General features: G+C 50.4%; 6 protein-coding genes across 6 annotated transcripts; 3 read left to right on the top strand and 3 right to left on the bottom strand.

Moving 5' to 3' along the window:
* Window positions 1–1,425: 1,425 nt before the first annotated feature.
* PV06_03308 (uncharacterized protein) lies at window positions 1,426–2,261 on the top strand (the record flags this gene model as incomplete). Its single annotated transcript, XM_016404080.1, has 2 exons — window positions 1,426–2,194; window positions 2,239–2,261. The coding sequence occupies 2 exons, from the start codon at window positions 1,426–1,428 to the stop codon at window positions 2,259–2,261; spliced, it is 792 nt and encodes a 263-aa protein (XP_016265085.1).
* Window positions 2,262–2,330: 69 nt separating this feature from the next.
* PV06_03307 (arsenical-resistance protein) lies at window positions 2,331–3,583 on the bottom strand (the record flags this gene model as incomplete). The annotated part of the gene is made up of 3 exons (XM_016404079.1): window positions 2,331–3,074; window positions 3,126–3,268; window positions 3,319–3,583. 3 exons carry the CDS (start codon window positions 3,581–3,583, stop codon window positions 2,331–2,333), a joined length of 1,152 nt encoding a protein of 383 aa, XP_016265084.1.
* Window positions 3,584–4,316: 733 nt separating this feature from the next.
* PV06_03306 (uncharacterized protein) lies at window positions 4,317–7,179 on the top strand. Its single transcript, XM_016404078.1, has 2 exons — window positions 4,317–4,702; window positions 4,758–7,179. The coding sequence occupies exons 1-2, from the start codon at window positions 4,428–4,430 to the stop codon at window positions 7,021–7,023; spliced, it is 2,541 nt and encodes an 846-aa protein (XP_016265083.1). The 5' UTR covers window positions 4,317–4,427; the 3' UTR covers window positions 7,024–7,179.
* Window positions 7,180–7,345: 166 nt separating this feature from the next.
* PV06_03305 (uncharacterized protein) lies at window positions 7,346–9,006 on the bottom strand (the record flags this gene model as incomplete). The annotated part of the gene is made up of 2 exons (XM_016404077.1): window positions 7,346–7,531; window positions 7,609–9,006. 2 exons carry the CDS (start codon window positions 9,004–9,006, stop codon window positions 7,346–7,348), a joined length of 1,584 nt encoding a protein of 527 aa, XP_016265082.1.
* A 795-nt stretch (window positions 9,007–9,801) lies between these two features.
* PV06_03304 (uncharacterized protein) lies at window positions 9,802–12,175 on the top strand. The gene has a single exon (XM_016404076.1). It carries the CDS (start codon window positions 9,917–9,919, stop codon window positions 10,490–10,492), a length of 576 nt encoding a protein of 191 aa, XP_016265081.1. The 5' UTR covers window positions 9,802–9,916; the 3' UTR covers window positions 10,493–12,175.
* Window positions 10,459–12,559, bottom strand: PV06_03303 (uncharacterized protein). The gene is made up of 5 exons (XM_016404075.1): window positions 12,244–12,559; window positions 12,012–12,196; window positions 11,212–11,965; window positions 11,003–11,151; window positions 10,459–10,954 (listed from the first exon to the last, which is right to left on the bottom strand). The coding sequence occupies exons 1-5, from the start codon at window positions 12,394–12,396 to the stop codon at window positions 10,585–10,587; spliced, it is 1,611 nt and encodes a 536-aa protein (XP_016265080.1). The 5' UTR covers window positions 12,397–12,559; the 3' UTR covers window positions 10,459–10,584.
* Window positions 12,560–14,123: the final 1,564 nt, after the last annotated feature.

The following is a 14,123-nucleotide window of genomic DNA, read 5'->3' as shown; positions in this document are numbered from 1 at the left end:
CGATCATGAAGCTATACTCCGTATCAGGCGCGACATTAACCTTACTGTCCCGGTGGAAACGTCCCTCTTGTAGTGGTGTAACATCGATGTTGATGTTGCCAGTGTTACCAACGAGCCAGTAAGAACACCAACAGAGACGTCCCCAGCTGAACACTGCAATCAGGCCCCGTTGAATCTGAGACCGCGTCTCGACTAAACCTAGTCTCACCTTTTGTGGCGTGAGTCTTTGCTCGCAAGCATACGGGCGAAGATCAGTTTGTACGAGTACGAGCAGTCGTGTCGACGACGCAGCTCGCATGCAAGCGATACCTTGTCGAAAAGTACAGTAGTCTTCGGCCGTTGCAGACGAGCCGGCCAGTCTCCACGAATATCGAGCCTTGAAGTGGACAACGAGTATGCATGCACTCCCCGTACAGGATCCTCTTGTTGGTCAAAGGTGACAACGCCAGGACCAAAAGATCAAGTCAGAGGGAACGATGCCGCGCTGATTAAGATGTATCGTGTGGAGAGGAAATGGGGAAGAAATTGAAAATACTCTGTACGCGAGATCGTAAGGCGCATGGAAGAGGAGGACTTTCTTCGTATACGAGGCTGGGATTGTTCGGGTTCCGCAGTGAGATGACTAAAGACTTTCGCTTGTAGATAGATACCTGACGACACCAACCACCATCGCCTCACCCAGCACAACCCCCAGCTTTCGGTGCAACGTTTCTTCTGCATCTTACCCAGCCGCATCCCAGTCGTCTTCCTCACAGTACCCACCGATTACAAACAGTCTCTTCGGAGTGGTCGAAGAGCCGTCAACGGGATCCTCTTTACCTCGCCTTGACTACCACGAAGAGGCATTCAGTCAGAACTGCCTCAGCCCACCTTATCTAATCCTCGTCATGCAAGTGCGGGAAACCAAGGGGTTGTTGAGGTCTTACGGCGACCCACGATCCTTCTCTCAAGACCATCATTCGCTGCCTCTCTTCACCTCTTTGCCTTGCGGTGCGGACCTTGGGATCTTATTTCTTCGCTTCTTCGCTTCTTCGCTTCGTACATTCTACCTAATCCAATTCTGACCAGGTATCGGATCGACATCATTCAGTCTACCACACACTTGTGTCTAAGCGTTCTGACACTCGTTACACCGTCGGCGTACAACGGCATCAACACGGCGACTTGAGCCTTGTTTCCGGCCGCTCGCCACGCGTCCAAAGATCAGGAGATGGACCAAGGACCCGTCTACAGGCCCATGCGCCCTACACTTCTGAATCATTGACCTGGGATGGACTATTCTCCGCCCTACGGAGAAGCTCGCTCTTCGAATGCTGTTTTTGGAATGCGCTGATCATCATCATCATCAACCCGAGCCTTTCCCCCTGCGAGGCTAAATTTATAAGAGAGTCAGATGTTCCGTCAACAGACAGTCCTAGACCCCCAATGGCGCCCCACGAAGTACCCAAGCATTCGGTGTCGAAAACGAAACAGGAACGCATACGTGATAACCAGAGACGAAGTCGTGCTCGCCGTGCAGAGTACCTAGCCGAGCTGGAGAGGCGTCTGAAAGAATGTCATGGTATTTGTCGCGAGGCAGATTTGCAACGCCTAGCCTTTGCCGACCTCCAAGCCGAGAACACTCGACTACGGACTCTCCTAAGCAGCGCCGGACTCGACCCGGATGCAGCTGGCTCTTTGTCTCAATCTGGAGTACCTTGTGCTCGCGGCAACATCACAGCAGTTTCGAATCGGAATCTCAAACCCAAGTTCCAACATACCGATATGCATCAGTCAAGTTCTGTGGCACAATACAAGCAGGAATACGAACGCTCTCCTTGCCCAGTACCATCATCGTCCTTGTTCGATGCGAACCAGACCACTGCCTTCCCCGAGGTTTGTCTTCCGTACGACAACTACCGCAACTATCCTTTGGCCTTGAATGACTCTTCCTTGGCACCAACGCCCCCATATTTGGTCAACACATCCCCGTCTCCTTCATACGAATGGCTGCTTGGCCCAGATGTGGTTCGTTCCACAACGTCCAGCGAGAGTGGACTGGGCACTGACCTCTTTCACGACCCCTGTGTTTTGCCCCTTCTGCCAACCACCGAGGGCATGATATCATCCTCAGTTACGAGGGGTGTGCGTGACCAAGACGAGCCTGAGCTCTCAGAAATGGACGGAATGCAGGCACGAGAATCTCGTTCATTTGGTCGGTCGATGTTCTCGTTTGCTGACCGTCAGGTCAATTCACAGGTTCTATTTCACTTACTCAATGAGATGAATTCGAAGCGACACATTCGGAAGAATCCATTGATGCAGCCGTGAATGAAAGATGTCTTGAACTCTTACGCCGCCCAGTTCTTCCTGCGCCCGTACCATTTGACCACATACACCAGACCGAGCAAGACAGGTACCTCTATTAGTGGGCCCACGGTTGCAGCTAGAGCCTGATCGCTGTTGGCCCCATATGTCGCAACTGCTACAGCAATGGCCAATTCGAAATTGTTGCTTGCGGCGGTGAAGCTCTGTGTACACGCCAGTCGATAGCCAAACCCGAACCTTCTCGTGATCACCAAGGTCAAGCTGAATATGACGGCAAAGTAAACAACGAGAGGCGCCGCGACTCGGACAACAGAGACAATTTGATGGACGACCCGCCGACCTTGCGACCCGAAGAGGACGATGATCGTGAACAAGAGACCGATCAAGGACAGAGGGCCTATGACCTTCAAAAAGACCTTTTTGTACCAGTTGTTGCCGAACAGTTTGCGCAGTGTAAAGCGTGTGACAATCGCAGCTGCCAATGGAATTCCCAGGAACACACCAACACTCTTTGCAACAGGAGCGTAATCGACATCGACGTCCTCTGTAGAGTGGCTGATGTCGACAATGAAGAGTACCGCAAGAGGTGCGAAGAGGACCATTTGAAGTAGCGAGTTGATGGCGACGAGAATTGCGCAATACTCATTGTCACCCCCAGCTAAGCCGGTCCAGATCAGGACCATGGCTATACACCTAGCGATTCCTACCAGGATAAGACCCTCGCGCAAGGCTGGCTCATCGGGAAGAAACGCCCAAGCCAGAGCAAGCTGCAAGTTTTGTCAGCACAAGCACCTGAGGCCGTAAGAAGGATCCGGTACCATGAACAGGGGAGCAATGATCCAATTGACAACAACGCTGAAGGCGACTTGCACCCAGAGTTGTTTTTCTTTGAATGAATGATGCAATGTCTCGAACCTGACTTTGCAGAGGATGGGATACATCATGACGAGGAGACCAACAGCTGTAGATGAGATCAGTACTTGAGCAACTTTGATGGCAATGTCGGCCTACCAATTGGGATGGATACTCCTACAAACTCTCCCCGTTGCAAAGCCGGGCCGGTGTTTGGGACGAAGTTTCCCAGCAGAATTCCTATGAGCATTGCCAGAAATATCCACAAAGCCAGAAATTGATCGAGAATTCCCAGGCTCTTGAAGACAGAGCTCTGAACTGGTGGATTGTTTTTGTCTTGATTTTGCTGCTCGACATCGTCTGGTATGCTTGTGGAGGGTTCTACTTCTGCAGCAAGTATGGCTTCTTTGTTTTGGACATCCATAATTTCAGAGTAGCGAAGAACAAATTTCTGAGTGGCCTCTATTAGATAGTAAAGAAGAAAGCTACCAGCAAAGTACGTAGATCTTGCAAAGACAAAAAGCTCAAGAAGTGGCATTGTCGACAGAAAAATGTCGTGCCTCCATCAGCCTCAGCAGCCAATCGCACTTCAGACGTGACACATCTGAGAAAAACCAGCTGGCGATGCCGTTGCTGCACTTTGGTATCGCTGTACCGAAGGACGATAGGTCATGATCATCCGATGATGACGGCCACAATTACCCAACCCATTAATTGATGACCCTTTCCGAATATTTCTAAACATAGAGAAATCAAATTGCAGGATCACAATTGCTTTTATTGTTGCTGGCCTCGTCCTGCTTCAACCTGCTTCCCGTGACTGGGAAACTTGGAGAGGAAAAAGCGGCATAGCGCAGGAGTCACGGGTTGTTTCATTGCCAAGGAACTTCTCCAGTTTATTAGGCGGGGTCTGTGGTGGTGTTGAGTGCTCCATTAGCCCAATAGTAGACACCAAAGGGGCCTATAGGGGGTCTGTCACGCCTATAAGCGACATCGCTAAGTGCCTGTAAGGGGCCCCTGCTGGGGTTACGCAGCTGGCCTAACTTGTTACAAGGAAAATGCCGTCATTGTGCCCTTGGGGTGCGTCGGCTGACCAGCTGCTCCTCCAACAACTGCGCATTTGAGGTTCTGATCGAACTTCATCTCTCTACTACCACTACTACCAGACATCTCCCTTCAGTCAGTTTTGTCCTCGTCGGGCGAGTGGTGTCTTTGGAGGAAGTTTTCATATACTTGCATTGTTCTTCACACACACAATCCTCCTCATCATGCGGCTGGTTTCCGCATGGGCAGTGCTGGCAGCTGTCCTCCCCGCCGTTGTCGACTCTTCTCGCTTGACTCCCCCCGTCCTGCCTCTGGTGGTGCGAAACCCGTACCTGAGCACATGGCTGCAGAATGCAAGAGACCCGCCGTGGGAGAGGTGGCCCATGTTTTGGACTGGTCAAGAAATCGGCTTTTCCGTCCTCGCCAGTGTCGCGGAGCCGCGAACGGTTTTCCCTCTGATGGGAAGACCGCAGGACTCGCTGCGGAGCGAGGGTGACAAGTAAAGACTGCCATTGCCACATATGCTCAAGAGAGAGAATCTAACTCTTATACAGCTATACGGTCTCTTATCCCATATACCATGGCGCCCAGTACGATGCTTCGACCACCAACCTGTCCTATTCGCTTCCTCTTCCATCGTCATCATCTGCGTCGAGCCGTATAGAAATTACGCTGTCGTTCTTGTCCCCTATCACCCCTACTTCTACTGTCCGACAGTCTGTGCCAGCGAGTTATTTGACTGTCTATGTATCCGGCAATGTGGGTGTTGATATCTACGTCGACCTGAACGGCCAGTGGGTGAGTGGGGACAGAGGCAGCAAGATAGTCTGGGGACTTGACCAGAGACCATTGGATGGTATGGGCAAAGGCTTCAAGACATGGCAGTTCCGGAGGGAGGTTGAGCAGCTATTCACTGAGTTTCAAGATCGTGCCGAATGGGGTACCCTGCACTTCTCTGCTCCTGGGAATGTTCGACATGAGGTCGGCACATCTGCCCTTCTGAGGCAACGCTTCTCAAGGACCGGAACCCTTCAGAATGCTGTCGACAATAACTTCCGCTCCATCATGGACCAGGAACCGGTCTTTGCTTTCTCAAAGAGCTTCCCGATGAACCACAGCACAGCATCTACCCACCAGGATAGCGTCACCTTCACAATTGCCCACATCCAAGATCCTGTGGTACAATTCGCTGCTGCGCGGGGACTGACATTCATGCGACCTCTATGGGAGTCCTATTTCCCAACCGTCGATCAACTCCTCACATTCCACTATCTGGACTTCCATTCGGCAAAAGAACTGGCGTCTAACTATTCTGCGCAGCTAGCCATTGATGCTTACAAGTCCGGAGCTGAAGATTACGTCGACATTGTTGCTTTGTCTGCTCGACAAGTACTGGGTGCGACGAGTTTCTCCGGCACTCCTGACAATCCGATCCTGTTCTTGAAAGAAATCTCTTCCAATGGAAATTTCCAAACCATCGACGTCATCTTCCCTGCTTTCCCTTTCTTCTTGTACACCAATCCTAGATGGCTTGGCTACGTGCTTGAACCTCTAATCGAGCACATGCTGAGCGGGCAATATCCCAACAAGTACGCCATGCACGACCTGGGTACTCATTTCCCCAATGCAACTGGTCATCCGCTTGGGCGGGATGAATACATGCCGGTAGAGGAATGTGGAAACATTCTCATCATGGGCCTAGCATTGGCAAACTCGCTCAAGAATGGCGGCAACACTTCAGTCTCGGCCACTTGGCAACCCATGGATGGAGTGCCAACGCCAAAGTCGTCAAGCGATAGCCTCGCGCCTCTGTCGGTCGGTACCCAAGGCGGTCTTTCCTACATTGATGACGCATATGTAGGCCAATCCGAAAGTATCCGCAAAGCTAAGAAATGGGTGAGCAAGAGTTATCGGTTATGGAAGCAGTGGACTGGTTATCTGGTTGAATTCTCCTTGGAACCGCATAACCAGCTATCGACGGACGATTTTGCGGGCTGGTTGGCACTACAGACTAACCTTGCCTTGAAGGGAATCATCGGTATCAAAGCAATGGCAGGCTTGTCTGAGCTCGTCGAGAACCACGAGGACGCAAAAGTCTACAATAATATTTCCAAGGTTTACATCGCCAGATGGGAAGAGCTGGGTATCTCGCGGGACAAGACTCACGCCAAACTCGCGTACAACTGGTACGGTTCCTGGACGACTACGTATAATCTATATGCCGATAGCCTGCTGTGCTTCCACCTCGGCAACAACAGTTCGTCTGAGCATGATGTGGTCGACAGCGTACCGAGCAGCATCGGCGGTCGCTACGAATACCAGAACCCACTGAAAAAGGGCAAGGGTATCCAAGGTGACAAGGATGGGTTTGTGCCCAAACACGTCTATCAACTTCAGAGCGACTGGTACTGGGCCGTGCGGCAAAAGTACGGTCTGCCTCTGGACTCGAGACATTTGTACACCAAGACCGATTGGGAGTTCTTCGCCATGAGTGTCGCGGCGCCCAAGGTGCGCGCCGGGATTCTACAGAGCGTGGCAAAATGGGTCAACGAGACTGCCACGGACCGTCCATTGACCGATCTTCACATGACCGAGGGCCGCGGGGGGTTCCCCGGCCCCAACTTCTTTGCGCGTCCCGTCGTGGGTGGCCATTTCGCCTTCCTCACCCTCGGGCAAGCGTGTGACGGAAAGGCGATGGACGGCTTGAAGTTTTTGGATGATGCCGTGACAAAGGAAGACTCTGGATTGCTGGATGTCCCGAGTATCTTGGATAGAGAGAGACTCGAGTATGAGGCCGAGTGGGGAGGTTTGGAACTGTGAAGGAATTTTGTGCCGAGGACGTGATATACGTACCGAAACTAGCTACTGAGGCATATATGGACCTTGAGTGGTATGATTTCGTCAAGTTGTCCCTCTGTGGCTGTATATGTCTATAGGGAGGTATATACGAATATTTATCGTCTATCACAGTCACAATTACCATAACACCATTCGCGCCGTGATCATATATGGGTACCTATCATTGTCTACCAGTATCAACAAGTATGGCTATCTATTGTAGGTTCCCATATGTATCTAGGTAGGTACCTGGTCGCTTCCCAAAAAAGGGAAAAATAGACTCAAACAGACTTCCAACATTGTGTCAAGAAACAAAAAACTTCTTCTCCAGTCGTCTGGAGAGGTTTACGCATGGTATATCCACCAACCTCAAAAACACATCTGCCGCCCAGATGACGGCCAAGACGATCAAAATGGACGCTGTCAAAAAGTCGAGTTCGAATCGACGCATGATTTCGGGTGTTTCGTGGATGGGTGTTTTCGGAAGGATCTAAATGACACAATCAGTGTTGGCCTTCGTTACCACAAAATTGACGCCGACAGAAAACAAAAAAAAGAGAGACATACCGAATATCCCAACGTGTGTATAACCGGACCGTGCATGACATACAACGGGAAACTGATCTTGCCGAGATACTGTACAGGACCAAAACAAAACACCCTATCGCGCAGTCCTCTCAATCGACAAGAAGACCATATAACCATGACAGCACCTATGGTCGGCCAGAAGCGATGTTTCTGTGTGAACGCGGCCGGGATCAGCTTGGTGAGCGTGATGTAGCCTGGTGTCGCGTGGCCGGCAGCGTCCGGGTACGAGAGGAGGAACAACGACACAACAAACATGAGTCCGTAGAATATCTCAGACATGGCTCGGTTGCATTCTGGGTGGTCGGTAGGTTTTGAACCTGTACAAGAAAGATCGCCATCGGATGTCTTGCTGAGCCTTTTGATGTCCAATTCTGCAATGATCGCTCCAGCCCAAAAGGGACACAGTTCCCATCGATCCCACGATACTCCCCAGACTATCAACGCTGAAAGGGTCAAGACGCGAAACTTCGTAGACATTCTTGACACCATCATATGGCTTAGGAAAAGGCCCAAGCTGCAACGAAATTCGGCAGGAATGGTCCATAGGTGGCGGTCGAGTTCGATTGAGCCGGCATACAGCGACCAGTTGAACACATCAACAAAGATGTGCATCTGTTGTAGCCAGTCGGTGAACTGCAGCCAAGGGTTGGGCTGGGTGTAGCAGTGGTCCTCGCGTTGCATGCGCACCTGATTCACAAAGACCTCGGTTTTCTGGTACAAGCCGAGTTGAGCTAGACATATGACTAGAAATGTCGAGGCGAAGCAAGGTAAGAACAGTCGGAGGCCACGGCGGAACATGGCCGAGCTCATACTGGTCATGAGTTGTTCATGATTTTGCAATCGCATCAACTTGATGGGTTTGCAGCTGAGAGCATAGCCGGAAATGACGAAGAAGATGGCGACCATCGGAGGGCCACTGTACAATAGTCGAACGACGGGAAGACGGAAGAATTCCTTGTTGACATTGTCGGCCTGGTCATGGGATTCCGGATCAGGGTCTGCTCCCCAAGCATGACCGATCTCGAACGTGCCGTAGGTCAAATGGCATATGAACACAACAAAGGCGGCCAGTCCTCGCATGCCATCCAGGAATGCCGTTGGTGGGAGGCTGTCACTCTTGCCAGAGGTATGTTGCTGGCGAGGCTGAAGAAAACTCGGCAGCAATATCTGTAGTATATGACCGAGTAATCGACCAACGTGCCGGAAGGGAAGACATGGCCAACTGAGGAGGATCTTGTTGGCTGGCGGATTCTTCAGCCAAGCTGTCGATGTTGAACGTTGGGCTGCTCGATCGTCATGAAAGTGGTCGTGTTTCTCGTCCAGGAGACCGACTCGAGACTCATCCGTATTTGATAGTGAGGAATCGCTGCGTCGCATGATTTTGAGAGAGGCACATCGACATTGCAAGACTTGAGGAGGCAAATAGAAAACAATCCGAGACACAAACAGTGGCCTGGGAAGGCACAATCACTCAATCACTCACCTCAATCACCACAGCCACCCACGGCATGTGGTGGGCAATCACGTTACGGAGTCAGAGGAAACAAGGTGCACATGGGGAAGTTCAGGGATGAGGCATGTCACTCTGAGCAACGAGCGCCAGACAACCAGAATATCCAGGGATGATCTGTGTCTTGATGCTCCACTGGAATCCATTGATCCTCGCTCTCCTGAAACATTGTCAATCCACACAAGATGCAATTCGCCAATACTCGACCGCATTGAAAAAAACCCAATGTGCTCAGTGCCCAGTGTACGCGTAAACATCTGGGTATTATGGGAAACTTGTCATGTCTGAGAACGGGCATATGTTGTTTGAGAAAATTGTTTATTCCTTCCAGAGTTGTGCGCATACTGCAATGTGTGATCGAGATCCCTGTGCTAACTTGTGAAAAGGAATGTATCAGAAACTCCCTGCGTGGTGAGTAGCGCCAGGAACAGGCGTAGCAGCAATCTATAGTGGATATAGTGTACTGTGCTTATGGTGATCAATTTGGGAGATGAAGGTATACATACGGAGTATGGTGTATGTGTAATAGGCAAAATAAATAAATACATGCATTGTCGCGGTTAATGTTGAGCGTGTCCGTGTATCGTCACATCGCGTTGGTGTCTATCTTCATCCTGACCAAAGTAAGTTGCTGCTCCTCTCTTATCGCCACCTTTCTATCTCTACCGTCTGGCACACGATCGGAGTGCAAAGTTCACTCGTAGATATTTATCGCGCCTCGCACTCTGATTCCCTACGGAACTCACTCCAAGACCGCCCTTTCCACCGTCCTTCTCAATGGCAGAGACAGCGCCCAAGAGACAAGCATGTCGCGGATCGTGTCACTGCGGATTGACTCAGTACATCATCTTCCTCACCCTCCCGCATCCATTCTCGTCGTCGAACCCACCACGCCCACTCCAACAAGAAGTCTACCGCTGTAACTGCAGCACGTGTCACAAAATGAACTTCTTTCACGTTCATCCGGCCCATGCTCGAGACGATTTCATGCTCCTCTCACCACTTGAACCAGATAAAGAACTGAGTACCTACCAATGTTACGAGATGAAACGGAAATATTACTTCTGCCCCAAATGTGGAGTGCGGTGCTTGACCTTTGGTGGTGAGGGCGAAATCGATGTCGTGGATGACGACAAAGGAGGCAAGAGAACGGTTTGGCGGGCGAAGTGGGATGGAGACAAGGACACAGAACCATATGTTGCAGTCAACGGTACTACGATGGACCCTAGAGAGGACTTCGATCTACGTATTCTTACTGAGGAGAAGAGAGTGCAATATTTTGATGGTCGGAGTGAGCCTGAGAAGGAGAAGGATCCAAGATGGGACAGACCTCATTATTGTGGAAGTTATTGATCTCTTGAGAAAGGTATGAAGTTCGAGGGCCATGGATGCCAATGCGTAGAGGCTAGAGCCCACCAAGATACGGACGATCCTTCACTCGGTCGTTACGCTCCAATTCCATGAACTTGGTCAATAATGTCCCTTTCAACAATTGGACCATTATAACGGCCTCGAAGATATCCAAAATAGCTGGTGATTCCGATAATCATGGTACCCCCCCACAGAAGACAAGACCAATTCATGGTCTGCAGAGTCAGGTCCGTACGGACGGATGGGAAGAAGCTGAACACCATAACGATCGCGATCCAACAGAGTCCGAAAATGTTGCAAAAAATACCAAATGGTCGCCCCAAGGTCCATGGCCCATAATGGATGGAGGATGGGTTGAAGATCTTTTTGTGCAGTATCAAAATCATTGGCAGGGTATAACTTGAGAGGTAGCCCGAGACAACGAGCGAGGCAACGGCATTGAAGCTGCATCAAGTTCAGCATTTGAGTGAGACCTTCAGGGATAGTACTTACGCTGCGCTGGAGCCGATGTTGATCAAACCCAACAGCATGGTGATGAGGACTGAAAGTCCGACTGTGTACAGGGGCAACTTTGTTCGAGGCTCAACTCGAGACAGATAACGCGAACCAGGTAACCCATTGTCCCGGGAGAAAGCCCACATCTACTACCCGTCAGAACTGAAAGGAGCAACAAAGGAATCGGAGATGCTGGTTAGACTCACCATCCTGGAGGCCGCCGCCAATACCGCAATAGTTGCAAAAATCATCAGAGACAAGACAATGGCAGTCATCGCTGTAGCTCCGCCATTGGTATTGACAGCCTGACGGAAGATTTCAATGAAGGGAAACCCCGTTGGCGAAGAAAGGGCGTTGTCGATGTCTCCAATGCAAAAGAGAATAGCGATCAGCATGGCAAATCCCATCACCCCATTCAGGCCGATTGAGGCTACGAGGGAATTCGGTACAACCGTGGAAGCATTGATGATCTCTTCAGACATGTGTATAGCTCCATCTGCTCCCACAAATGCGAACACAGTTGTTATCAGGCCCACGAAGAATGAGGTTCCCTTGTTGTATCCTCCCGAGTTGAGATACTTGATGAATACGTCGTGTGCAGTCCCATGTGGTGCAAGGTATACCAAAGTGATGAGGACTCCGAAAAATCCAACAATATGCACAATCAAGACTGCTCCCTCGACTTTGGGCAACTGCTTTGCAAGGTAGGTGTTGAAGAGCAAGGCCAACAAGATGACTGAAAAAAGCAGCAAAGTTCCATGCCATCTTTTGAAGTCATAATTCGGGTAGTTGAGCACCAATAATCCCTGAATGATTGTGCCACCCAGGTAAGCGGCCGATGCGAGACAAGCTTGCCACGAAAGAACAGACTGCCAACCAGTGACGAAGGAAAGGAAATTGCGACACGACTTTGGTGCAAAGAGGAATGTCCAGTGATACTGGCCACCTGCCGTCGGTGCCCTGTCAGAGTTAGCAACATCAATATGGTATCGAGATCAGCACGCACATCGACACCATTTCGGCCAGGGAAGCCACAACGGTAAAATAGCCCAGCCAGCAGAAGAGATAGCCATACACGAGTCCGGCGGGACCGCCGTCAGTAAGTCCATAGACGAAGACCGTCAGCAGTCCCTCCCATGTTATCATAAGCGTGCAAGAAAATCCAAGCATGCTCATAAAGCCAAAGTTTCGCTGTCTACATGTCAACTTGGTCAATGCGGGAGATGCTGAAGTCATACTCGCAATTCCTGGCGTTTTCCGAGCCTCGCCATTTCTTGCTCATCTCGGTCGATTGACTTTTCGACATTTTGCATTCCATCTGACGAGCTTCTGGAATGATGAATCTCAGGCGCATATCTGCTACCACTCTTCATGGTATATGCGTTGTCCATTGCACCGTTTTCGAAGTGGAAACCAGTTCTTCTTCGCGCACAGTTTCAGGAGAGATAGAACACGATTCAGTTGTTCTGCGGAAGACGCAAACAATGACCGACAAACGCTCAGCACAATTGTCGAGAATTCGATAAAAGAGAGATTGACCAGCAGCAGTTATCAAACGAAGAGGTAAGGAGGTAGATCTAGCTCTTTGGACCAATGACTACAATGTCAGTTAAAAAGGAGCTTGAGATGGATGGAAGTGCGCCACGCCGGAGTGGATCACGGCCCATGTGTCTCGTGTGTACCTCATCTCATGCTCAGGCAGAGTACGACAAGTGAAAGTCAATATCGGCTAGCAGGGTCAAGGGTACTTCTCATGTCTACTGCATGTCGTTCATGAGTCTCACCTGACCATCAGCATTGACCCGAACGGGACTTGCGTGTGCCTTGACTTCAACCAGAAAGCTTGAGAACACGAGACATAGGAAAGGGTGGACCATCCAAGTTCTCAGCTCTCGAAAACCTGCCTAGCGTGGCTACTAAGCACAGTTGTTACTGGAAACCAGGGTGTCAATCGAGGAGGAAATGAAGGCCCTGGTCCTCTGAAGGCTGGCCAACTCATTGATGTGACCGGAAATGCACTGTTGCAGTTCGCTTAAGCAGCATTGGACCTAACAAAGATTATCTCTCAACAGACCAACTCCTGCTCGCACGGACTACATGTTCCAAATACCACAGACTGTGGCAGCAAGGTCTAGATACCCATAAGTTGATCGACTCATCCATGAAACCCATGGCTCTGTGCCATTATGATGCACATGACATCCTCGGATCAACCATCAGTCGACTTTCGTGGAGCGAATTTCGTGTTGCAACCTAACGGCCAGATCCTCACATCCGAGACAAGTTTACGTCGTTTTTCTCAGTCTGGCACTACGATAAGGGAGACAAGGAACAGCTAGGCTGATTTTGTATACACGGACCCAAGGAGGCCGTTTCCTGTTGTTTTCCACTCAACTACTTCGTAACTTACCAGGGATCGTACAGCAATCTCAACCCAGAGCACTTAGTGCAGCGATACCAAGTTTTAGTGGGAGTCTTACAGGGAGGGTAGAGCACCAACGCACCAATTGCAAGGAATTGTAATGTGATGAAACCCCTGTCACGCAGCCACATCTTCTTCACATCTGCGTAGGTCAGGAAAAAAAGCAAAGTCATGCACGTATTCTGTGTGGTTCAACTCTAATTCCTTAAGCGATGGAGAGCTTGTCAATGGAATTGTGCCGTCCTTGACAAGATGCATATTGCTTGTCAAGGGCTATATTCTCTAAGTGCGACAGTACGCCAATGGTCAAAGGGAGTTGCATAGGCCACCAGAACAACCGCATTCTCTCGAGGGCTTCGTTCTAGACCAGATTCCTTGCAGTCCGGAGATTTATCCTAATCAACACCATGGATCATGTCAACCAAAGACATTGTGACAGCCCATCACAGACGAGGCAGGTGGCAATACAACCACACATGAGGTGTGTCGGGATTGTGCCCTCAATCTACTCCGTACTAGACCAACAAACAAAGGTGATAAGGCAACCGGGGTTCGTTGGAGGGGTCGGTTCACCGGTAGCGCCTCGCCGGCATGGATATGGCGACGTTGGATGCCTGGTCTGGCTTCCATTGGTGGTGATCACAGTCAACCAAAAGATCATCCTCCGAGAGTCACAACGCTAGACACGCGCATCCC

The sequence above is a fragment of the Exophiala oligosperma genome (assembly GCF_000835515.1).
Source record: "Exophiala oligosperma strain CBS 72588 unplaced genomic scaffold supercont1.3, whole genome shotgun sequence".
Taxonomy (NCBI): domain Eukaryota; kingdom Fungi; phylum Ascomycota; class Eurotiomycetes; order Chaetothyriales; family Herpotrichiellaceae; genus Exophiala; species Exophiala oligosperma.
Note: the sequence above shows the minus strand (reverse complement) of the source record. Positions and strands in the feature narration are given on the sequence as shown.